A 25,536-nucleotide genomic window follows, 5' to 3' on the forward strand; every position below is an offset into this window, starting at 1 on the left:
AGTATGTTGTCCTGCAAAGAGGCTTATCCACGAAGTAGTAAGAATTAAAACTAATTGAGAGTGACACCATTGCACACTTACTGTAACACAACCCAGTTCAAATTAAGTGCTTCTTGTTCACATAGCGTGTAAACACAAAGTGCAATTCCCTCAGAAGTGCTGGAAAGAGCTGCCGCAGCTCAAATGTACGGAAGAGGATTAGGGCCAGTGAGGAAAAAAAAAACGAGGGGTGACAGGATTCTGACTTTTTTTCTCAGAATTCTGACTTTAAAGTGGGAATTCTGACTTTATTCTCAGAATTCTGACTTTATTCTCAGAATTCTGAGAATAAAGTCAGAATTCCGACTTTAAAGTCAGAATTCTGAGAATAAAGTCAGAATTCTGAGTTTAAAGTCAGAAATTGGGAATTCTGACTTTAAAGTCAGAATTCTGACTTTATTCTCAGAATTCTGACTTTATTCTCAGAATTCTGACTTTAAAGTGGGAATTCTGACTTTAAAGTCAGAATTCTGACTTTATTCTCAGAATTCTGACTTTAAAGTCAGAATTCCGACTTTAAAGTCAGAATTCTGAGAATAAAGTCAGAATTCCGACTTTATGGCGTGGGGTGGCGGAGGGAGAGTCAGTGTGGTGTGGTTTTGACCAGAGGGACATTATGTCGTAAACGAGTGACTTTTTGCGTGCCAGAGGATTGCCGGAGGACATCATTTCACACTTGGAGGAGCAGGGGGTGAGTAAATAAAGCATTGTGTTCATTTTGGTGACTGTTGCGTATATAACTGGCTCCGTGTAGCATGTAGCTCCGTTGCTAATTGATAGCTCTTGACGGGACGCGCCGCATTTACACGTAAAGAAGCATTATGCGTATTTTTGTTCATTCAGTAGTCAGTTTCATTAACCCGATGACGTAATGTACGATTATAAATATATATACACGTCACGGCAACGTCACAAAGCGTCGGTAAAACACCGCGACTTGCGGCATAAACTATGCCTTGCTAATTGTGACCGGCCGCAATATCATTAAATTAACCTTATATTTAACTCAATACACTGATCACACTGTTGTTTAAGAGTGGTGATTCTACGCACCACAATTCAAGGTTACATCATTTGAAGGATAATCATGCACACACGCACGTCTTTATTTACTCACTGGATGAGACTTGTTTAGTGATGTTACACCTGACATCGTACCAGGAGTATTAGTATTAAAAACAACTTTATACAATAAGCATACTGTCATAAAGTCATGTTTTCAAAATGCCCACTGTTGTGTTTGACAAATTGTAATTGTTTTTACTTTGTTGTGCAGATAAAGTGACTGATGGAGGGTGCAACTCAACCAGTGCCCGAAAAGCCGGATTTGGATGACTTAATCAAGCTATGCTTTAGACTTGCATTCAGCAACAAGGAAATACTTGCAGTTTTAGCACATAATGCTCAGACTATTATAAGTATTAGGACTCTGAAGAGAACTTGTAAAAGACTTGGTCTGTTCCGAAGAAAGAATCAGTCGGACCTGGGAGATGTGTTGGCTTTTGTCCAGCATGAAATCCTGACTTGTGGCCAGATGCAAGGTTATCGCTGGCTTCATCTACGTGCGATTCAAAAAGGATTTGTTGTCTCACAAGATACAATAAGACAAATTATAAAATTGGTTGACCCAGTCGGCGTGGAATTAAGAAGAGCACGACGCCTTAGAAGACGCCAGTACAGCTGCAGAGGCCCAAATGCTCTTTGGCACATGGATGGCTATGATAAATTAAAACCCTATGGGATTTGCATCCATGGTTGTATTGATGGGTTTAGCCGGTATGTGTTATGGGCAGAGGCCTATATTACAAACAATGATCCCAAGGTGATTGCAAGTTATTTTATCAAAACAGTTTCGCGCATTGGTGGATGTCCAGAGAGGATCCGTGCAGACAGGGGCACAGAAAATGGTTGTGTTGAACAGATGCAAGTGTTTTTGCGACAAAACCACTCTGACAATTTTGCTGGGGAGAAAAGTTTTCTTTACGGGAGAAGTACTGCCAATCAGCGCATTGAAGGGTGGTGGTCCATCCTTCGCAAACAGAGCGCACAGTTCTGGATTAATTTATTTCAAACTCTTCAGGAGGATGGTCACTACACAGGAGATTTTCTGGATAAAAGTCTTATCCAGTTCTGCTTTCTTAATCTTGTGCAGGTAAAATATTTTGTATCTCCCATCATGTTTTTGAAGTTGAAATGAATAAATTGAATAATAAAAAATAACAATGTACTTAAATACTTAACTATGCTGCTCTTGTGCAGGATGAGCTGGATGAAGTTGTGAACACATGGAACTCACACAAAATAAGACCAAGGTCGAACGGTGATACAGCTTCAGGCCGGCCAGTCGTCATGTATTCATTCCCTGCCATGCACAGTGCCGAGGATCGACTAAAACCCACTGGAATGCAAGATATCACTGCGTGTATGGAAGAGTGCACTCCAAAATGCCAGTTTCCTTGCGATGAAACTGTATTTGAACTGTGTTGTCTGCTAATGGAGGAAAATGAATGGCACGCTCCATCAGATCCGTTGCATGCAAGTGACTTGTATCTTATGTTGAGAGAGGAATTACTGAAGATTGTTTGACAAGCGTATTGATGTAATACATATAAACTCCTCAGAAAAATAATTTAACTGATTTTTTTTAATCAGTAGTCTGTATACTCAGTTACTATGTTTTTTTAGTCCTACAATGCCTTCTTGACCTTTAAATATTCCTTAATGACCCAAATTAAACAGAATAATTCATTGCAAAATTGAATTTTTTTTAACTATGCTTACCGGATCTATGGTTATTCTTTTCCATTTGTGACTAACAAAAACCAAGATGTTACATTTTGCTTGAAATGTCCTGAATTTGACTGCTTAAATATGTATTAAGTATTAATGTATTACTTGTATATTAAAAATTGTGTCTTTTCATAGAAGGCATCTGTACAACATAATACTTTATTTTTATATACCAACATTCAGGTGCAGTCTGGAAATACATAGTGGATAAAGAGTGAGTTTATTGAATGCAATAAAATATTACCACTCTTCATTACAGAAGCATTCACTTAATACTATGTAGCTGCTGAAAACAACCATCCAATGGTTATGCATAACATCTTGGGTCATTTTAATAAAGCCCTAGAACTTTTATATAACTGGAACACAATGCCAAATGCAAGCTGTTTCTATAAAATTCTAAAAACGGACCAATATGAACAGTGAACAAAATATGTTGTGTTGATGCAACTTACAACGGATAATTAACGGATTTATGGTTATTGACACAATTAAACAATATCCATGACCCAGATATTGCTTTCAAGAATGGCATTGAATTCTGATCGGAAGTCTGGGAAATTTCCATAGCTGTCAGCAATGTACAAAACCTTTCCACACGTGTGCCCCACTGGTCTTCTACTAAACTCTGTCATTTGTTGAAACTCCACAAGGATGGTGTCGGTGACAATAAGATCAGATCCAGTGCAAAACCGGAGAAATTTCTGAAGCTTGAGTTCATCCAACTCTCTGATGAACCTTTTCAGATGATTTACCACTTCCTTCTGCTTTGAGGTTAAATCGTTTGGAAATTTCAGCAGTTGGCAGACCTTTTTGGAAGTAGGTTGCAAGTCAGAGCACAACTTGTTAAGTGCATCAGGACTTATGAAGTCATGGTGAAAAGTAACCTCCCTCCAGCAGTCAATAACAAACATGGGCTTTTGGACAAGCTCTTTGTGCGCTATTTCCTGCAGTATTGTGGGAAAGGTTTCAGGTGTGATCCTCTTTCTACACCCATAGCTGTCAAGAACTTCCACAAGATCATCTTGGTCCACTTCTGAAAAGTTCTTCATTGCGTCCATCAAAACGTCACGCTCCTGGCTGCTCACAAACTGCAGAAAGTGGGCCTTTGGATCACTGTAGACACAGTTGAAAAGCACTTGCTCAAGGAAAGGAAACGCAAGTTTGTTTGGGAAATAGCAACACTCTTGGTAACCTTTTATAAGTATTCTCCCAACTGCTTTCCACTTTGCTGCAGAAAAATCATGACGGATAAATGGCACCTTAATTGATGTACCAAGGGTGCATCGGTCATAGAATTCCTGCCAGAAACAGGTGAGAACATCTCTCAGTACTCCAGACCCAACACCTGCTTCTTCTCTATCACCTGGGAGTATACGTTTCACACTGAGTGGTTTGTTCAGTATTTCTTCTTTACAGAATGCTCTTATCATATCATTCAATGTGTCACTGGAGTGGACAGTTATAGTCAACACATCTTGTGGATCAGGTGGATTGAGGGGCATAGCAGGACCATCGTAGATCATTGTGACTTCTGTATCTTCCTGTGTGTCATATGTGGGACCAAAGGTAATTTCTGAATCAACAGAAATGTTGAATAGCTGGTAGACTTCATTTGAATAAACAGAGACCTCGTCACTTTCTGCGGCATTGTATTCACTGCCATTGTCTGACGTAACTTCCTCATGTGTGTGGACATCATCTTGGTTCTCTTTTGGTCTTGTTGCAATGTAAAAACGCAACAATGTTAGCTTTGCAGCCTCGTACATATAGCCGATGGAATGGCAGGTGTCATCAGTGAGGCAGTTTTGTTTGAAATCCCAAACCTCAAACTCAAAGTCCAATTCTGATCCTTTGGGAGAAATCCCATTTGGGAAAAATAGTTGTTTTCCTTCCTTGAGAATGTCTTTCAACCCAGCTTCTGTGGACATTTGAAGTTTTCTGGTACCCCCTCCCTGCTTCTCCCTCACCTGTTTGGTCATCTTTCCATCACTGTGTATCCATCCGATCGCAATATTTCTTGTTGTTTTCTGCTTCTTTGTCTCTTGTGGTTGTGTCTTTGAGGTGGTGTCCTCTTTGTCACTGTCTTTCCTGAGTTTCATTTTTTCACGTAGTTTTTCTAAAAGTCCGTTTTTTCTTTTGGATGTAGGCTGTTTTGTCTTGCAAAAATTAAAGAGTGCAATGCGGTCTCCATAGCGAGGGATGTAATTGGCAAGAGCGGCATCGTCCATCAGTGCGATGACATCACTGTCAATCTGCACGATGACAGAAAAAGAAATCTGTCACACACAATCACTTAATTTGAAAGAATGAAGCACAAATATAATACTTATAGTAAATCAAATCCACACTCGACAAACATGTTGCAACTGTTTAATCTTTAAGAATTTATTAAGCCACATTTATACCTGAAGTCTATGTGTTTTTTTATTTCATTTTATACACTATTTCAATCATCAGTTGACTTAATGTGAGTGTGTAAATACTTAAAATGATCTAGCGTTGGATTGTGGTATGGAGAGTCAGCAAGGCATAAGGGGTTTTACCGACGCTATGTGACGTTGCCGTGACGTGTATATATATTTATAATCGTGCATTACGTCATCGGTTTAATGAAACTGAGTACTGAATGAACAAAAATGCGCATAATGCTTCTTTACGTGTAAATGCGGCGCGTCCCGTCAAGAGCTATCAATTAGCAACGGAGCTACATGCTACACGGAGCCAGTTATATACGCAACAGTCACCAAAATGAACACAATGCTTTATTTACTCACCCCCTGCTCCTCCAAGTGTGAAATGATGTCCTCCGGCAATCCTCTGGCACGCAAAAAGTCACTCGTTGACGACATAATGTCCTCTCTGGTCAAAACCACACCACACTGACTTTCCCTCCGCCACCCCACGCCATAAAGTCAGAATTCTGACTTTATTCTCAGAATTCTGACTTTAAAGTCGGAATTCTGACTTTAAAGTCAGAATTCTGAGAATAAAGTCAGAATTCTGACTTTAAAGTCAGAATTCCGACTTTAAAGTCAGAATTCTGAGAATAAAGTCAGAATTCTGACTTTAAAGTCAGAATTCCCAATTTCTGACTTTAAACTCAGAATTCTGACTTTATTCTCAGAATTCTGACTTTAAAGTCGGAATTCTGACTTTATTCTCAGAATTCTGAGAATAAAGTCAGAATTCTGACTTTAAAGTCAGAATTCCCAATTTCTGACTTTAAACTCAGAATTCTGACTTTATTCTCAGAATTCTGACTTTAAAGTCGGAATTCTGACTTTATTCTCAGAATTCTGAGAATAAAGTCAGAATTCTGAGAATAAAGTCAGAATTCTGAGAAAAAAGTCAGAATCCTGTCACCCCTCGTTTTTTTTTTCTTCACTGGCCCTAATCCTCTTCCGTACAAATGCCAATGAAGAAAGTTAGAAACACAATTTAATCAGCACTAAGATACACACACAGTATTATGTTTCGCTATTATGTTTCCATTATACCTTTAGGCCAGGCTTTCCCAACCTTTATTGAGCCAAGGCACATATTTTATATTAAAAGAAAACTCACCTCACACCACCAAAGAAAACCGGAAAAAAAGTGGACCATTGAGACGTTCACTGCTAAAAAAAAGTAATTGCCATTCTCCCAAAAAAGGTTTACACTGTACTGTAAAGGCCTGTAGTGGCCACAAGAAAGCGACAAAGTACTACGTTTGTCTAAAATAAAGTGCCTCACTTCACTTCGACTGTTCCTTAACGCCATAATGCCAGTTACATGTGTGAAAATTTCAGCAAATAATTCAGGCCAATTTTGAAAAGCAATCTGTGAATAGGCAAATTCACAATCCTTTGTACATAACAAAAACACACAAACTCATTTAAAATAAAAAATAAAAAACACATAGCATGTAATCTGCAAACCGAATGCAATGGTCATGAGCATCCCCGAGAATTCCAGTATTACAGCAGTTGCACAATGAGAAGCCTCATTACTGAAAGACACCATTGTTGCCATGTCTAAATCTCACTCTGCTATGGTAGTTAGTGGGGAAAAAGTAAATTATTGTCTTCATGAAAAGTCTCTCAAGATGTTGTTGTCCTTTGCTGTGTTCCATTCATGTGTGATTGTGTGTGTGTGTGTGTCAGCTGGTGTTGCATCTGTTTCTCAGCAGGTGAAACAACAGCAAAAGTTGCAACAGTCAATATTTGCTCAAGCTTAGAACATTGTTATGTTGTTGAATAAGTGATTTTAATTCATCTCTTGTAGTAGTAAAACATCCCAATATGATTCATTAGCCCACGCATGCATTTTATCAAATTGACAATTAATACTCTGCTTCTCTCTAGTGGTCGAAGGCTGCACTACGTCACAACAAACGAACTGCGCACTTGAGCTCATGTTTCATACTTCTGCATCAAACCCACGAGATTCTGGATTTGAAAACGCTTCGGGCCCTTCTGTGAGAGTTTACAGGTAGGTACATGTTCTCCATATGCTTACGTGAGTTCTCTCCGGAGACTTTGGCTTCCCTCGCGTTATAAACACATGCATGTTAGATGCACTAAATACTCAAAATTATATTACATAAAAGTGTGCATGGTTGCTTGTGTATTTCTACCTCAATCTGATGTTCACCCCGTTTCTCTTATTAAAAGTCAGATGGAATAGGCTCCCGCTCAAACAATTTTAATGAGGACAAAGTACTATTTAAAAAAATGAAATGGACGGATGGAAGGATAAAATGCAAACAAACAATGATAAACACAAGATAACCAACACCACTGCTTGAACATGCAATATGAACAGACTGGAGCTAATCTTTCTGATCTCCTCTGTCTTATATTACATGGAATAATCTCTTCAAGATTAGATAAGATTAAAGGTGCATTTAATGTGCTTTAAAAATATATCCCTGCAATCTGTCCCGGGATTAAAAACACCAAAAAAATAATGTTATTTCCACCATATGGTGCATGAAAGTGGCGTATTAGAATTTATTCAGGTCAAGTGGGTTGTCAACAAATATTGGTGCTTTTGATTTTAGGACAATTATTCCAAATTGGAAATCATAGGAGTATTGTATATATAGCACATTTGTTCAGAGTCAAGTTGTCATAGTGTTTTTTAACGGTGCACTCAACGATTTTTTTTAAATGTTTGTATTTATGAAAGTGTCCAACCAAATTATGCCTAGCATATTTTTTTACATGAAATGTATTTTTTTTTTTTACTGTTTAAAATAATTCCTGGATACCATAATGACAGTAAGAAAAATGTTTCAAGTTGACTTCTCCTCTAACACCTCTTGTTGAGACCAAAAACATACAACACTGGCCAATCCTCTGAGTTTGCTGAACTGAGCTTTCGCGTGCTGTATTATCATTGGGGGCGGTGATGATGCTTCTTCGCATGATGACAAAGTGCGCCATCTGACCCCCAGTCTGTACATCTGTCAGTCTTGTTCGCCTTTGTGATGTTGAGCGGCAGGTGGCCAGCAGTCTATCCTTCACACCAGACCCCTTTTTTTTTTTTTAAACAACGCTGGCATGAATAGAAGGCACAAAGAATACAATGTCCTCACATGGAAAACACATTTCTATTTGGTCAATAGGACATTAGCTGTGTTGTGGCTGTGGCGTGTGCCTGCCATTAACATGTGGTCAGTGGGACATTGCCAATTGTTTCAGCCACTGACTTTTGGCTTTTTTTTATTGCCTTTGTGGATAGCCATCATATAATCAGTCATTCAATCTTAATCCATTGGAGAAAAATAATAATGTATACATGGATAATGCATTTATAGTTAGTTGATGGAAGTGCAATACTGTATATCGCGTATTCATGGTAACTTTGTGAATGTATCCTGGAGTGGTGTTGAAATCAGTATTGTGAGCTATTTCTAATATTTTGATTCATGTCGATAAAGTTGAGAAACACCTCTTGATGCAGCTGAGTTGACACTATTATGAAAATACTTATTGAATGAAATTACATTATTAACTTTTCTCATTGTTTACAACCGGTAACTAATATGATTATTTAAAAGACACATTGATGTTAGTATGATCATTCTCTTTTTCAATCCATTTTATGAGCTTAAAATGTTTCTCTCCTTTACATGGCACATCGCAAACCTTTATGACGCAAAGTTTGATGTGCTTTTTTTGATTGCTTTTTGTGTTTTTTTTTGTCCACAAAATGAAAGTGGGAAAAAAATGGAATAATAGATAATACTTTATTCTCGTATTATTATCTCTTGCTTTAAAATATCCATTATCTCATGTACAAATATATACAATATACATGTACATACTAGTTTTTGCTCTCTCAAACGCTCAAGAATAATAATAATTGGACCGCGGCCCCTTCCGCCGAGCGTCCCGCTGTTCAATCAGACACATATATGCATGTCTCAATTCCCCAAAGACAGCGGACAGTTGGGGCGGCCCACCCCCTTAACATTCACCCCCGCAGACCCCGATTCCCTCTGCCGCCTCCTGCTCCTGCGGCCTTCTCTGCATCCCTCCCCGATCTGCTGAGGGCAACAGCTCCAGAGGTCTACCATATGGGCCAGTGTCTGAGCCCTGTGTGTGTCTGCGTGTGTGTTGTGACTGTTATCTTGCTCCACCTGTTCCACTATGACAGCCGAGTCCACGATGCTGCTGCAGGCTGGTGGCTGCAGATGAAAAAATAATTATGCAGCGAATACTTAGGAATTCATACATACGTGGTTTACTCTGTGCGGTTACATAAGACTACAGAACATCACTCAAAGCTGGAGGGTGACCATCTCTGACCGTCATCAAGCTTCCTCTTGACAGACTTGATTCACATTTCCTTCTGTGGTCTTCGACAGCTGACACGCCAGACTGTATCTGGTGGTGACACCTCAGCCCCACTAACCCACGCCTTGCCAGGTCCATGTGGGAGCCAGACCCCGGGCCAAGGCCAGAGCTCCCGCTTTGGAGGGGCGGGGATGATGTCGAGGAGGGGGCAGGGCGGGTGCCGAGAGGCTAGCAAGATGGCCCTAGTCATCATAATCATTAGTTGCCTGCTGGTCCTTCTGTCCTCTTCCTCCCGCTTGTCATGTCAGGGGGGGTGGGGGTGGGGGTTGCACGGCACGCGTATCAGCTGAGCCCAGGATGCTTTTTGAGTCATCGGGGTCATGTGGCAGACGCCTGGTTAATTCTCCTGAGGATCCCCAGCACTTACGTCAGCTCCGGGCTGCGGTCGCACCGTCATAGTAAAGCTCTGCGGCCACGACATTAGGAACACCTGCGTCAGGCTAATGAGATCTACTACAAGTGGATCGTGCGCACACACACACACACACACACACACGCACATTTTTGACCGTTTTATACTGCAATACTTTGACTTTTACAACAATGCAAAAAATAGTTTTTAACAGAAAAAAAATCTTGGGTGGGGTATTTGAAGGCCACTGCGATTCAGCTGGGGAACATATAAAGATGATGAGGCACCAAGAGGGAGGTGGGGTCGATGACAAAGACATGACCAGATGGAGAGGGAGATAGCCCTATTATGTAGATGGATTCGTCCCCTTCATGCATATACACCTTTACATTATTCAGAAGGCTATAATGAGAGTAACCGAACGCAGCAGAAGGTAGGCCACAGGTGTGCAAGGCTGACATCTATTCTTCTGTCTGACCTCTCATTACGAAGCTCCACTTGAGATTCTTTACGGGGCGGCGGCCGGCGGTCTGTCGTTCACATACAAATGATTCCATATTTGAATTTTAAAATCTTATCGTCGGCTCGTCTGGTAGTCTGTCGTTATCGCCGACATCTGTGTTTCTTTTGTTGCGCACCATTCCCGATGAGTCGTCCCCTCCCACCCACTTCTCGGATGATCTGGATTATTGCATGGATTATTTATTGTCAATTCCCAATAGGGCCACTCGTGCCGTTTCAAACGATAAAAGCTTCCATAAAAACTGACATTGAGAACAGTGAGCTCTCACTAGCCGCTTGCGAACAGCCAAAGTGCAATGATGCCCCGCTAAATATTTATGATTCTCCATTTCCACATTTTTAACCTCAAATATACCCCAGACTATGACCCCAAAACACTCTAATGTCATTTCAAATTCATTTTATATCATTCTTAAAATTAGAAATGCCTGACTAATGATTTGATTTAGAAATAAAATGCACCAGTCGCAAAGTATGGAAATACCAATTACTACTTTCCTCTTAGCTATTTTATTATTATTTTCTACTGCTGCAGAAATAATTTGATTTTTTTCAAACCAAGTCAAGTATGGCATTAACTTCATAACCTTGAAATGTCGGTTTTGCCGTGAAGCGAGGGTCGCTCGACTCTACCAGCTTTCAAACAGCCTTGTGCCCATTTTGTGGAGGTGTGCCAGCAGGCCAAGCACCTGCAGAGCTCACACAGATGGTACGACTGCTGAGAAAGTCCGCTAAATAGTCCACCGCCAGTGACCCGGCAAGTAGCAAATAACAGAGAGAAGCTTTCCTGCCAAGACAGAAATCGTACGTTAAAGGTCACGTGTGTGCGGTGTGCTCAGATCGCAGAGTCATTGTCTCCTGCAGGGGTCCAGTTTAGGGAAATGTCTTCAAGCCAACATTCGGGTCACCAAAATGTTGAGCTCTCTGCACTGCATAGAGAGACTTCAAAAAATATATTTTATTGTCTTTATTTTATTCTATTATTTATTATATTTTATTAAATATTTTATCATTAGTCTAATTTTAAAAATAAATAAATTAAAATATAAATAAATAAAAATCACTTGTCGGTCATGTGATTCAATACGTATACATATTAAGTAAAAACTCTGAGCTTGGAGATTAGTTGGGCTTTGTAGGTTATAAAATTGGATCAATCAGCAGATGCCGGTAGCCTGGGAGGGTGTGGCTTTTCCGTTGTATGAGAGATTCAAATGAGACGCTTCCATCTTATCCTGCCATCCAGACACTCAGTTGGCCAGCAGGTCACGTCAGCTGATTTACTCAGCAATCCTGCTGCTGTGACAAAGAAGCAGCAAGGCCATGTCGGTCGGTCGGGGATGGGGATGGCACGATGTCGGGGTGGGCTCAATGGCCAGCTGTCACACAAAGGGGCCATAATGACCGCAGCAAATCCCAGCGCCCGTCTGAGCCTACTTCTGCTCTGACTCGGGCCTCCTGCTAACAGACCAGTCATCCTTTTGTTAAACTGTCAAGTAGCTGGTTGACAAGATGAGTTAGACAGCACATTGTTGTCACAATCAAAGCTTTAGTCTGGATTGATGCATTGTTTGGGTTGCTCACTAAACACGCGCTTGGTTTGAAGTTGCAACGATTGATGACTGACGAACATAGATTTGAAAATAATGACAGATTGTGATGTGATCAATCAGATGGATGCATAGTTGGCAGCACAAACGGATGCCTTGAGTTTCGAGGTTTTATTGTAACACCTCGGCTCACAATGTCTATCTTCTGTCCGCATGTAAAAGTGCACAGTAGCAGCGAGGCTTGTTCCTGCATCGTATTAACGCCGCTGCTTTGTCCTGACAACTGTTTACAGCGTGCACCTGCTAATAACTGCATGGGTGGCTGCTCTATACAACTGATAAACACACTCCATTAAGGCCACGGGCTAAAAGCTTGGCAGCTACAGCTCTCCTTAAATTGATGAACTTCGACATCTCCCTGAAGGAGAGATTTGATTTGATGAAGACTTTTATGACAAAGAGGGTTGTACTTGATTCCTGAGATATATTTTGGGGGAATTTGAAGGTTTGGCGTATTTTGCAATCGAAGCAGCAAAGAGGAGAAAAATTATGGCTGGTCCACATGAGTTTTTATGTTGTCCTTGTGTGTGCTTGTAAACATCACATGAGCCTGTTACCAGAGCAACTGTGATGTTTTATTTTCAATCGACAGTAAGTGCTGAGATGGATAAGAAAAAAACCAGCTACATTGAACGTATAAGGTCATTTGTAAGATTTGGGGGTTGCCCACAGCCCTGTATCCAATTACAATAGAGCTCCCCCTCCTTCAAAACCAAAACAAGAGCAATCTGTCATGAGATGACACTTTTTAAAGCTATGTTTACGTGAGAATCATTCAATTGATAAGTTCACAAATCCCAACTGGACACGCTTGACGACCATTGTTCCTTCAAGTCAAGTCAAGTTTATTTGTATAGCCCTAAATCACAAGCAGTCTCAAAGGGCTTCACATAGACAAAAATGGACAATTATTCTCAAAGCATCCCCTGATCTTAAGTTCCTTATGAAAATTAATTAGATTTATTCCCCAAAGCAATATTGGCTACAGTTTTTTTTTTTTTTTTTTTAACACACCTTTTTCCCTGAGGAATCACTAATAAGGTATTTATTGATTATTGACTTTACTACTTCTTATTTCGGCTTCTGTGTTGTAACAATACATACCGTTTGAATGTTCTCTATTTTACCGTCATTTGTGACACGTTTGGCCTCTGGCTCCCCTTGAAGTCCCGCTCATCAGAACGATTGACCCCCCCCCCCCATCTTGTAGCCGACGCTTTCCTCCATGGCAAGAGCGATAGGTAATGACTCCTGCCACAGTGGAACTTAATTTGTTATTGTGGTGGAGCAGCTGTGCGGCATGCTGCAGAGAACAGGTGGCGGCCTGGCAGGAGGAGGGGACGGAGGGGCAGGCTGGACGAAAGGGGGAGGACCAAGGCGTGTGGCATATGTGGGTGGCTGAAGGGGGGGTGGAATGATGATGATGATGATGATGATGATTGTGCGTGTCCTTGAGATAGGGCTGGTGTAACTCACAGTTTTGTCAGCCAGCATCCAAATATTATGCTTGTGAAGAGCACAAATTCAAGAGATTCTGGATGCAGGCCACATCTGATCTCACTTGTTGTTTTTTTGTGGCTCAACAGTTGGTGCATTGCATATTGAACATATTGAATTGCCCTCATTTTTGCATGTTTTATGTGAAGGCTTTAATTATAAAAGCTGGCCGTTAAGTACATTTGAGTGGAGCTTCAGTTTTGCAGTTGGTATACATATTTGTTGGTATATATACGTATATTTTTCTGTTTTACATGTTTTCCTCCTGCACTCCCAATCCATTCTGAGGAGAAAAGAAATTGTGAGGGGGGGGACGCAACAATATATATCAAGGTCAGAAGTCAAGTTGCTTTAATGTAAATTCAGTGAAAGAAATAATTGCAAAATAATTCAGCATAAAAACCTAAATTGAGTTGTGAAACAAAGTGAACCCTTTTCTCATCAGGGGCCTGATATTGTTTTTCTAAATACATCCCAGGCCCTTGCTGAAAGTATAAAATAAATTATGATGCAGGGCAAATATTCATTATTATACTTAATGAGCACTTGGACGTTTCAGGGCTTTTTATAACAGCTCCCACAAAGTGTGTTTTCGGTTGATGAGCAGACCAGTCTACAATTACATAGCGTGGGAGGTCATCGTAGAATTACAATGCATAAACCCATCATTACAACATCTATGTGAAGGTTTGATGACTGCAAAACAGCAGCAACATTGCAAGAGGGACCGAGGAATTTTATTTTTATTTTAAATTGTACAATCTGCTTTAGAAAATTGAGTCAGTCTTACATTTTTAGACATTTTGTACTCGCTGTGTCAGCATATTTTGACTCTTCTGACTACCGTCAGGTGTGAAGCTGCACACTCTGACCCAAAACAAACGTCTTCCATGTCCTTGGCACCGTTTTGTTTCTTTCATGGATACTCAGCCTGCATCAAAAGGGTCATAAAAATGCACAAATGACAAATGAATAACCAAAGCGTTCTTTTCTTTTTTTTCTTTTTTTAATCATCTGCGCTTGAATGTGCCTCAAAACAAAACACAGCCGTCCTATTGTCAGCCCAGATCTTACGCCCATTAAGCTCTATTAAAGAGTGAGAATAAACTATGCATAACACTTACTCAATTGCATTATCCAATATTTAACGACCCCCCCCCCCCCCCCCCCCCCACACACACACTCACGACAGCTATTATGCTCCCATTTGTTTGAGTAGCAGCTTTTGGGTCTATGTGTCTTTTCAGCAACGGATTTGCAGAGACTTAATCCACCAGGCAAAGTTTTTTTTCTTTTTTTTTTTCTACCATCTGGACTTTAAAGCTTTCAAGAGAAAAACACCAGGCGGTGAGAAACCAGGCTGGAGCTTCTGCTTGATGCAAGAAGGACTTTTCTTTCGCCTCATTTTTTGTTTTGTTTTCTTGTTTAGGCCAGCTTTCATATCAGGGTTTTGTTGTACCTTGCTGCAATGCCAGCTGGGTCTGTTTGGGTCCAAGGGCATGACTGCAAGCCCCCCCCCCCCCCCACTCCATACATAGAGTGGGAATGAGGATGCTGATGACGTTGATGATGGGGATACAGTGGTCGCTAGGGTGCAGCAGAGAGGTTAACTGTAAATGGTCAATTGGCCTGATTTGTCTTCATTGTTTTCTATGGCTCCAGGCTGTAAGTGAGGTCACGAAAGGGTGGAAAGTGCACGGTACATTCCCAGAAACATTCCATGGTAAAGTTCATGAAAAATTGTGGCGGGAGCAAAAGAGATTAGCATGGATTTAAATGTGTTTCTCAAATTATTTAAAATATATTTTTCATAGAATAAGTAATTGAGTCACAGACTTAGAAAAAAATACTCAGACAGTATTCCCTTGACTTGAACTGATGTTTCTTTTTATTTTTGCAACATGAGTCATTTCTTAGACAGTAAATGTCTACTGTTATGTTGAGTCTCATTTGTAAGTACTACCATAAACTTATTCCCAATTTTTTTTATAGTATCGAATACCCTTCAACCGTGCACATTTACAGCTTTATACCCACAGATCTATTCCATCCTATTTGATCCAGTTACTACCAAAGAAAGTGTCCAACTCTATAATTGTGCAGCCCTATAAGGCTAAAAAATGTCGCTGTGTATTAGCCACACACGAGGCCAATATCAGTGTGTCAACTTGTCCCAAACCCACTAACGTGACGCTATGCAGAAAGCTAAATAGGCCCGTGGGAAAGAAAAAGTGTATTTTGCAAGCGAGCATGAAGACTCGTCAATCATTTCCATGTAGATCCCCTTGATTCAATTAGCCCCTCTTGGAAACATGTGGGTCCTTTTGGATGGAAGCCCCCCCTCCGATCATTTTTCCCATTCGCCTTCTATTCTTTGGGGTGAGTCGGATTCCAATGGCCTGACGTGAAAAAGGGGAAATAAACGAAAAGAGGCCCTGCAGGTTTCCATTAGAGTTCTAATTGCTTTTGGCTTTTGCTGGGCGGTCAGCGCCGGTGCCAGACGTCGGCCTTTTGTGTTTTGCCATGTGGGGGGAATGTTCTGGAGGTAGACGGCGGTACCTGCAGTCATCCCCTTCAACTCCTCTGCCCGGTTGTTTTTGCATGAGAGTGTGTTGTTTTTGTTAAGATTTGTGTGTTTTCTACTGGCGGCCAATATTTGTTAGCGCATGCGTCATGTGTGCACTTTTCGTTTTGTGCCGTGCGTGCAAGGGTTTTGTGAGCCCTCCCTCAAAAGTATCACTCTCCCTCGGTCACCGCGTGGGTCTTTTCCACCGAGACCGCCACCTGTTAATGTTTTACTCCGGGGGCCCCCCGAGACTACACCGGTTCCAGAACCTTCCAGATTTGCTCATCGTGGTCCATCAGACCACTCAAATCTGGCTCACATTTACCATCACAGGGCCCGATCTGGGTTGGATTTTGCACTTCAGCTGAGTCAAGATGCTGATCCAACTTTGATTAATGACTCACCGGCAACAATTTTGTTCGGCGAGCTCGCCCGGCTGGATTCCCTTTTTAAGATGTTTGCAAAGTGCGGCTCTCGTGAGAATGGAGCGAATTTATGGGGTCATTTTGTTGCCCAATTCTCCTTGTGAGATCACCACAACAAAGGAATCTGACTACTTCTGTTTGAATGATAAAGTGGTGAGCCCGCAAATTAGCCAGAACTTGCCATGGGTTTGTCACGCATGTATTCCTAAATCTTAAGCAAACATTCCCAGGCTGTGGCGTAAGCGGGTTGCCAGAACTGGGCTGAGTCAGACTCTTTGGTAAAAAAAAATTTGACCCCGGAGTCAAAGTTTATGTCTTTGCTGTCAAAATACAGGCATATAAAAATATTAAAACTTTTTGAGACTATTAAGTGCTCTCAATCTGTCTGGTTTGAATTTTTAAACCTTAACATTATTTAGGCCATTTGGTACCAGGCCACACAGTTAATTTTTTGGGGGGGTTGGGGAGCAAATTATATATTCTTGATCAGGACTATACGTTAGCAAATTTGTACGCCCATGGACCAGCCCCTAGCGTAAAAAAATAATCATTTGGAGACAGTGGTAGAGGATACCTGCTTCCAATCGGAGCTCATTTGGGCCAATTCTCAAATGAGCAACTCCTTGCTCAGTTTCAGGAATGGGGCCTTGAGATCTTATGATAGCCCAATTTGTCAGTGAAATTTGTATCATGGAATGTTAATATTTGGTAACCTTGTTTTGTTGTTCCATGAGTGAGTTTTCTTTTTAAAAAAATAAGAAACTTTTCACTCATGTTATAAAAAAAGAAGCAATCCTGTTTCTACACTGTTGCGGAGCTCCCTGTTGTTTGGCAAAAAAAAAAAAAACAGCGTCAGCCTTGTCAACCCGATAGGAAATGTCGAGTTGCGTGTTTCGTGAGACCTTGTGCACTCTCTCCGCCGACGTCTGTTTCCAATTGAGCGCGCTGTCTCCCCCCTCCTCGTCGATGACTGCAGACAGTGTGGCAACTCCAAGTGAGGAGCGAGCGAGCAGTTAAAAGTGTGGGGTAGGTGCTGGGCTTGGATGGGATGGGGGGCGAGGAAAAAAAGAAACGGTGAGAGAAACGAGTCGAAAGGGATTAGCTGTCAGGGAGAATGTGAGGCTAATTGAAGCCAGCTCTCGCACAGCTGCTTCTTGTTGCAGCTCGGCGCTCCGACAGAGGATGGGATCCAGATGTGCTCCCAGCGCCGAGATTTCGCCCGCCAACAACAATCCTCACAAATACCAGCCTTGCTTACAGAAGTCCCGGGCTATTTAAGGTGCCTCGACAAAACATACCCCCCCCCCCCTCACACCACTTTTTTGGGCTTGATTGCGGGCTCCTCCGGTTCTGCTTGCCGTGTAGTTAACGTTGTCATTTTGCACAAAGTGGGATACACATTGGCTTGGAGTTGCCTTGTGTATGATATTGCCCTGCCCTTACTCATATATGTTTGAGCTTTAAATCTGATGAGAATAGATTTAGTTTTCACCAAGAATTCAGTCAATTGAAAGGGAAAAAAAAATCCCCTAAAAAGGAGTAATGAAATCAGAAAAAAAATTGTAATTACATTTTTGGTGGGGATTTGAGATTCATTTTACGTTACAATAAAAATAAATATGCATAAATTAAAGAATAAATAATCAATTTGACAGAATCTTTCACCGCCACCTCCTTTCATGACAGTGTTGACAGCTTGGCATCTTGTCAAAAGATGCCATTTATCTTCTTTGCCCGAGGGGAAGCACATTAAATGATGAGCATCTCCACTTGAAAAAAAATAGAAAGAAACATGACAAGCTAATGACAGAGATGACACGTCTGCTCATCAAATTCATGAACCACAGAGGAGCTCTATTACTTCCTGGCTTGTTCGCCCACCCCCCCACCACCACCCAGCACGCTTGTGAGGAGATTTATGACTTTTGTCAAGTTCACCTCATGTCCTAGTGCATCTTTCTTCACTCCTGCCTGTCACAAAGGTTGGATCTACACTGAGCTCCCAACTGCACGCTTAATGCCGATATCCTTTCCCCCCCCTCATGTACATTCAAATGACATACATCCCATATGGCTGACTGATGTTACACATGAAACTACCCGCATGCGCACAATGCAAATTGCATTGCATATTTTAAAATCTTAGATTTTTCCGAGGTGGGGGGTAAGAAATTTGGAAATTTTAAAGGCACCTTATGGTCATATTGACTCATTTTGCTAAGACTTGGAAACCCACTAGATTTATTTTTTAATTTATTTATTTATTCATTTATTTATTTTACTAATTGTGTCAACTCTGCATTTTGTCACACGTGCTGCATGCAGTTTCAATTCATCCCAAGTTTCTGTGTGGCTCAGACTGGAGTTGAGCTCCATATCTTCCTCCCATGGGTGGAATGTGTTCCGGCCGCCGTTGTTTATGAGCCTTGTCAGTTTGTGTCTCTGCTTCTTGTCCTTGCTCGGGGGTCCTTGTTGAGTTCTGGAGCGAGATGTCACCGTGGGGGTCACAACAACAGCCCAGTAGGGGGTTGCCACAATACGCTGCTGGAGACATTTGTGAAGTGTAAAACTTGCTCTTTAGCACCGGTAACAATAAAATTGTATACCTTTCAAAATTTTGTGGAGCCAAATACATTAATTCATTTCCGACTGGCACCACGCACCACTGATTCCGTCCAATTATATTGCAGATAAGTCAACCCAATGAAGTGAAGTCAGAGCATGGGGGACTTACACGTGCACTTCCAAGATTCTAACAGGCTTGTAACAGTACCGACATTATGAGCAATACTTTAAATGATGATGTTCAAGCAAAATCCCACCACCGAGGATATTATAGGTTCTCGGGGGAAAGGAAAAACGGTGCAAATCAAACTGTAAATACTTCTCTTGTATACAGAAAAGATTGTATTGCAACTTTGAGAAGTCCAAACAACCCCGAGGCACAACCTTGGGAAATACTAACACCTTCCTGTGTGTGTGGCTTATCTTCCCTTGGGTTTAATTGAGCCCTTCACAAACCCCCCTCAAGCGCACACAAACAGTGACGGCACAGAACACCCGAAGGCTCTATTTGCTGCCAGGCCAGGTGTTGCCTTGTCGGCTGCCAGATGAGCCACCTGCACATCACAGGTGCCACGGCCGCCGGGGAAGTGAGCAACACAGCTGCCGCCGTGGCCTCGGGAGCACCCTCTCCAAAGAAAATGATGGGAAGTTTATACAAAATGGTAGCAGGAAGTATAGGATAACCCGTTGTTGTCAACGCCAGACTTTCTCCTCTCCGCAAATGACAGAAAGTAGGCGTTGTGGTTCAGACCGGACTCTTGTAACTCTTGACGCTGCATGTAAGTACATTTATTACTGATATTTAGGAAGCGGTGGTATTTTTGGCTTGTGTTTCCTCCCCCTTAAAATGAATTTAATTGCTATGAAGAGTAACAAAACAGATGGGAGCTTGTTCTTTTTTGTTCTCAGCTAAAAAATAAAATAAAAATGCCGGTTGTTCCAGGATTGGATTCCATATCATTTTTTGTACAATATCCTCAAAACATTCCGTGATTGGCTCGCAAGCCACACCTCCTTTTTCTTGCCAAATGTCATCTGGAATAGCTTAAGACTGACATATCAGTTTAGTGAAGACAAACCTACAAAAATAGTTGGATGAGACAAAACATTGACTTCAAAAGTTATTTTCAAAATGAATCAGTTCTGTTTGCATAGACACAAAAAAAAAACGTGACCTTAAAACCAGCGTACATCCAGAGCCGCGATTTACGACCACTAATGCCGACATAAACAAACTTACATAAAATAACAGTTCCAATTTACCAAAGCAGGCACACCTCCAGCACGAGGCGAGGTGAGTGGATTTACTCACTGTATGTGTTATGACTGTGTGTGGGCCCAGCCAAGTGTTCTCCTTCCCCAAACATGGACTTGTTTAGAGAATTGTCCGTGTTTACGTGCCAACGCGGTCATGACGCCAGCGGCACACAGCGCATTTCTACTATCCCTTCCACCTCAATTGCCCAAAACCGCTGCGCTTACAGCTTGAAAAGTGCCGAGAGGAACCGATGAATGTCCACAGCAGTGCTTGTGGTTTGGGTCAGGGAAATCATTTAAAGCAGGCGTTCACCTTCCTTTTACTGGGGTTATTATTTTCTAAGGACCCTCTCACATATATGATGCATTTATATAAATTATATCATATGATATTTTAATCAAAATTTAAATAGCTGGATTACGGCCAATATTCGCATGTTTGTCTACAAGTGTTTCTGCACCGTTTGTTTTCACATACCCGTCTCGTGACTAGTGACAACATCACCGGATAGATGCGAATTCTTGGCTAACGCTCTTATGGAGTTTCCCATTGTATGTTGTCACTTTGGGTTGGGGACTTCTCTGCTTGCTCTGCTTTTTCCTAAATACGCTGTTGTCCGACTTGTGGCACAAAGCGGTACTACAGTAAAGACAACACCGAATGTGATCTCGTTGAAAGAAAACATCCCTTGAAAATCCATGAAATAGAGGGGGGGTACCCTGTATTGTTGTTTTATTGGCACCCCAGTCTGGGTTGTGGATCCCATTTTGTGAACCGCTGGTTTAAAGGGATCGGGGTTGAGGAGTTTGAGGGGTGGACTTTGGCGTCTGACTGCGTACTTGGCCTCCCCGTTTGGAAACTTTAGAAGAAGATGCAGCCAAGAGAGCGTGTGACACCGCCGCTCATAAAAAAATAGAAGCACACATGCAGCCACTCTCTCACTCACACTTTCACACTCACTTGCACTCGCCGCTCAACCCCCCCCCAGCACAAAAATACCTGCGCCTCTTGTATTGACCGATCTCTGTCATTGGCGTATGGGCACATGGTAGCCACCCCCGCCTCCCCGTACGAGTGTAACAGGAGATCTGAGGGTTTTTCGTGGGTGAGTAGGTGGGTCAGGCCTTACTTAAACTAATGGCTCCCAGCAGTGTTGAATAGCCAGACACGCTGGAGCCGAGGCCTGAGGTATTGGAATGCCACTGCCGGGCTCAATGCCTGCCTTTCATCGGCATCGAGTCGGCGGAGGAAGAAAAAGTGAGGGGTAGAGAGAGCGAGAGAGAGAAAGAAGGGGGGAGGAGGAACCCATTTGTTATGGGTGATATATGAAGCTAGCTGAAATAGTGGGGAGAATAGTTGGGGGGAGTGAAGAGAACCCGAGCAGGGAGAGGCGTGATAGGGCTAGTAGGATGTCAGGAGGGGCTAAAGCACCAGTTGGCTGGGAACCCCCAATGATCAGCCCCTCATTTGTTTCTAATGCCTTTAGGGTGGGCAGCAAATGAGTCTCCAGAGAATTTAGCCAGAAACAGAGCCTGTCGTCAAACTATCCGTTTATCCTTCTACCCATTTTGAAGAGCACTTGTCTTCATTAAGGTTGCGAGTGAGCTGGTGCCTCTGCCAGCTGATTTTTGGCGGGAGAAGTGGGACATCCATCCATTCATCTTCTATAGACGAGTTTGGCCTTTTTCCCACAATGCATTGCCGGCAGACATACCGTATTTTTCGGACTAAAAGTCGCTCCGGAATATTTTGGGGGAAATTTATTCGACAAAATCCAACACCAAGAACAGACATGAACGAGCAACAACAGGCTAAACGATAGGTATGCCAACGTGACATAAACACAAACGAAGAGCTGAGAACGGGCCTGCCGTAACATTCAGTTATTTAAAAAAAACTATTACATAAATAACACGTTTATAAAACCATCTGTGTCACTCCAATTCATTAAATCGATCGATCGTCCTTTATGTCAACAATGGGTATATGAAGCTAGCTGAAATAGAGGGAAGAATAGTTGGGGGGGTTGAAGAGAACCCGAGCAGGGAGAGGCGTGATAGGGCTAGTAGGATGTCAGGAGGGGCTAAAGCACCAGTTGGCTGGGAACCCCCAATGATCAGCCTCTCATTTGTTTCTAATGCCTTGCACCCGGGTGCGCCCCTCTGACGGCGGTTGGACTTCAAAATATTCCACAGGCCCATATAACGATATATAAATTACATATCAAATAACTATTATATAAGCAATAATATTATCAAACCATCTGTGTCACTCCAAATCATTAAAACCATCGATCAAATTCCTTGTCCTTTGTGCCCCCTGACGTCAGCCTCGTCGTTATTCCACAGATCTAGTATATAACTATATTATAGCGTTCAATGAGCCAACAACTACTGATGTGTAACGATAAAAACAAGTTGCTATACGAAATAAAATATATCAAATAACTATAACCTAAATAGTTCACCGCCACACGGCCCCAAGCACCGGCGTCAACTTCCAGGCGTGTGGCGGCGTGGACTCCCATCCCCGGAGGTGGCACTTCCATCCACGGAGGTGAAAGAGAGCTCGGTAGAGTAGGACCGGGCGTGCGTAAAAGCCATGTCCGAGCCCCATCCACCGTCCCCGGACAGCCACCTGGCCGAGCGCCGGCCCCCGACTTCAATCCACGTAGGTGAAAGAGAGCTCCGTAGAGTAGGACCGGGCGTGCGTAAAAGACATAATAGTTTTTCAAACCTTCTGTGTCACTCCAAATCATTAAACCCTTCAAACTCTTCGTCCTCCGTTTCACTTACAAACAAAGCCGCTAATGATGCCGGTAGTACGTGGGGTCCATCGTCATCTTCATCATCCCATGATCGAATCTTTGTCCTTTATGTAAACAACCGCCGCGCCCCTGACTTCACTTGAAATTCAAATTACAGTACCGTAATTTACGGACTATAAATCACGTTTTTTTTCATAGTTTGGGTGGGGGGGCGACTTATAATAAGGAGCGACTTATATGTGGGTTTTTTTCAAAAATTTTCAAAAAAAAAAAAGGTGAAACCGCGATAAACGAACCGCAATGTAGCAAGGGATTACTGTAATTTGAATTTCAAGTGACATCAGCAGCGCAACGTCACGTCAGCAGCGCAACGTCGCGTCAGCAGCGCGACGTCGCGTCAGCAGCGCGACAACGCGGCGTGGCGCGGCGGTTGCTTACATAAAGGACAAAGATTGACTCGACGGAGCTCTCTTTCACTTCCGTGGATTGAAGTCGGGGACCGGCGCTCGGCCGGTTGGCTGTCCAGGGACGGTGGATGGGGCTCGGACAATGCTTTTACGCACGCCCGGTCCTACTCTACCGAGCTGTCTTTCACCTCCGTGGATGGAAGTCAAGGGCCGGGCGTCCGGCCGGGTGGCTGTCCGGGGACGGTGGATGGGGCTCGGTCATGGCTTTTACGCACACCCGGTCCTATTCTATGGAGCTCTCTTCCACTTCCGTGGCTGGAAGTCCACGCCGCCACACGCCTGGAAGTTTGTTTTGTTAAATAAAGAGGCGTTTACCAAACCCACGTCTTTCCTTGAACTTTGTTAATGGTACAATATAGTTATATAGTAGATCTGTGGAATAACGATGAGGCTGACGTCAGGGCGCACGCGCGGCGTTGTTGACAAAGGACAAGAAATTTGATCGATGGATTTAATGATTTAGAGTGCACAGATGGTTTGATAACATTATTGCTTATATAATAGTTATTTGATATATAATTTATATATCGTTATATGGGCCTGTGGAATATTTGAAGTGCAAGTCAGCGGCGCGCACGCATTGTTGACAAAGGACGATTGATGGATTTAATGAATTGGAGTGACACAGATGGTTTTATTAACGTGTTATTTATGTAATAGTTTTTTGAATAACTCTGAATTTTACGTCAGGGCCGTTCTCAGCTCTTAGTTTGTGTTTAGTATGTCACGTTAGCATACCTATCGTTTAGCCTGTTGTTGCTCGTTCATGACTGTTCTTGGTGTTGGATTTTGTCGAATAAATTGCCCCCCAAAATGCGATTTATACTCCGGAGCGACTTATATCTGGGTTTTTTTTCACTTTTTTGGGCATTTTATGGCTGATGCCATTTATACTCCGGAGCGATTTATAGTCCGAAAATTACGGTAATCCCTTGCTACATCGCAGTTTGTTTATCGCAGTTTCACTTTTTTTTTTTTTTTATTTTGGAAATTTGCTCCTCAGTATAAGTCGCCCCCCCACCCAAACTATGAAAAAAAACGCGACTTATAGTCCGAAAACTACAGTATTGAATTGCTAAAATAGCCATTTCTTACGTTAGCCTGCCGTTAAACTACCAGTGTGTGTGTGTGCGTGTGGAAAAACATGAAATGCGAATGACCTCCGAAAGTAGCACGATGGGGTAATGCCTGCTAATGTGTGCCATGGAAACAACGCTGATGGCGAGTCATTAGGATCTGTTTCCCAGTAAAATGTCACACAATTGGCAGCGCTTATAATGATCGAAGTAGCCTCAAGTCTAACCAGACCGAACAGCTTTGACACGTCATTAAACTTCGCAGTGGGGGTTTGACTTCAGAAAAGCTACCTTGTCGGCCAGTTCCTTCAAATAGTAGTAAACATAGCAATCTAATTGCGTTTTGTGACTGTAGTTGGATCGAGATTACCGAATCCACCACAGAGGCATCTGAAATGCTTTTTTTTTAAATGGCCATTGTTTCATTCTTTTGTAGAAAATGTTGCCATGTCATCACCTCAACATAATGCGATGTTAAATGGCTTGTGGCCACTGTTTTTTTTCCCCCTGTTATACAACGTTGAGTCAAATATTTACTCCTGGAAGAAGTTAGAGGTGATGCGTTGTTCCTTATGTGGTTATTTCGCAAAACAACGCCAACTATCATTTAAAATTACTCATTTCACAAGCTGTGCTTTACATCAGAGGTTCAAAATACAGTACAGATGAAAATGCTATTAGTGGTTCTTCTCAGAGGATAAAGAATATATGACTAGGATTATCCTTTTGACCGTCTACATGTTGTTGATGCACAATA

General features: G+C 42.1%; 3 protein-coding genes across 4 annotated transcripts in view; 2 read left to right on the top strand and 1 right to left on the bottom strand.

The window, feature by feature from the left end:
• Positions 1–25,536, top strand: part of cbfa2t2 (CBFA2/RUNX1 partner transcriptional co-repressor 2) — a 49,563-nt gene that overhangs the window by 227 nt on the left and 23,800 nt on the right. Inside the window, exon 2 of the mRNA XM_061290703.1 lies at positions 7,176–7,302. The gene's annotated coding sequence lies outside the window, so the exon portion shown is untranslated. The remainder of the gene's footprint in view (positions 1–7,175; positions 7,303–25,536) is intronic.
• On the top strand, positions 272–3,082 carry LOC133161952 (uncharacterized). 2 transcript variants are annotated; one of them, XM_061290705.1, is made up of 3 exons: positions 465–730; positions 1,316–2,191; positions 2,299–3,082. In XM_061290705.1, exons 2-3 carry the CDS (start codon positions 1,328–1,330, stop codon positions 2,623–2,625), a joined length of 1,191 nt encoding a protein of 396 aa, XP_061146689.1. In that variant the 5' UTR covers positions 465–730; positions 1,316–1,327; the 3' UTR covers positions 2,626–3,082. The 2 variants fall into 2 exon arrangements, with proteins under 2 accessions (XP_061146690.1, XP_061146689.1); XM_061290706.1 differs by having other exon boundaries at positions 272–2,191.
• LOC133161949 (uncharacterized) lies at positions 3,031–5,809 on the bottom strand. The gene is made up of 2 exons (XM_061290701.1): positions 5,607–5,809; positions 3,031–5,084 (listed from the first exon to the last, which is right to left on the bottom strand). The coding sequence occupies exons 1-2, from the start codon at positions 5,679–5,681 to the stop codon at positions 3,321–3,323; spliced, it is 1,839 nt and encodes a 612-aa protein (XP_061146685.1). The 5' UTR covers positions 5,682–5,809; the 3' UTR covers positions 3,031–3,320.

This window comes from Syngnathus typhle, linkage group LG11 (genome assembly GCF_033458585.1).
Source record: "Syngnathus typhle isolate RoL2023-S1 ecotype Sweden linkage group LG11, RoL_Styp_1.0, whole genome shotgun sequence".
NCBI lineage: Eukaryota > Metazoa > Chordata > Actinopteri > Syngnathiformes > Syngnathidae > Syngnathus > Syngnathus typhle.

Bases quoted from the DNA above. Each gene is read 5' to 3' on its own strand.
- LOC133161952 (XM_061290706.1), top strand. From the start codon at position 1,328: ATGGAGGGTGCAACTCAACCAGTGCCCGAAAAGCCGGATTTGGATGAC. The intron at 2,192-2,298 runs GTAAAATATTTT...GCTCTTGTGCAG, and splicing joins GCTTTCTTAATCTTGTGCAG to GATGAGCTGGATGAAGTTGT.
- LOC133161949 (XM_061290701.1), bottom strand. From the start codon at position 5,681: ATGTCGTCAACGAGTGACTTTTTGCGTGCCAGAGGATTGCCGGAGGAC. The intron at 5,085-5,606 runs GTGAGTAAATAA...GTCATCGTGCAG, and splicing joins CACACTTGGAGGAGCAGGGG to ATTGACAGTGATGTCATCGC.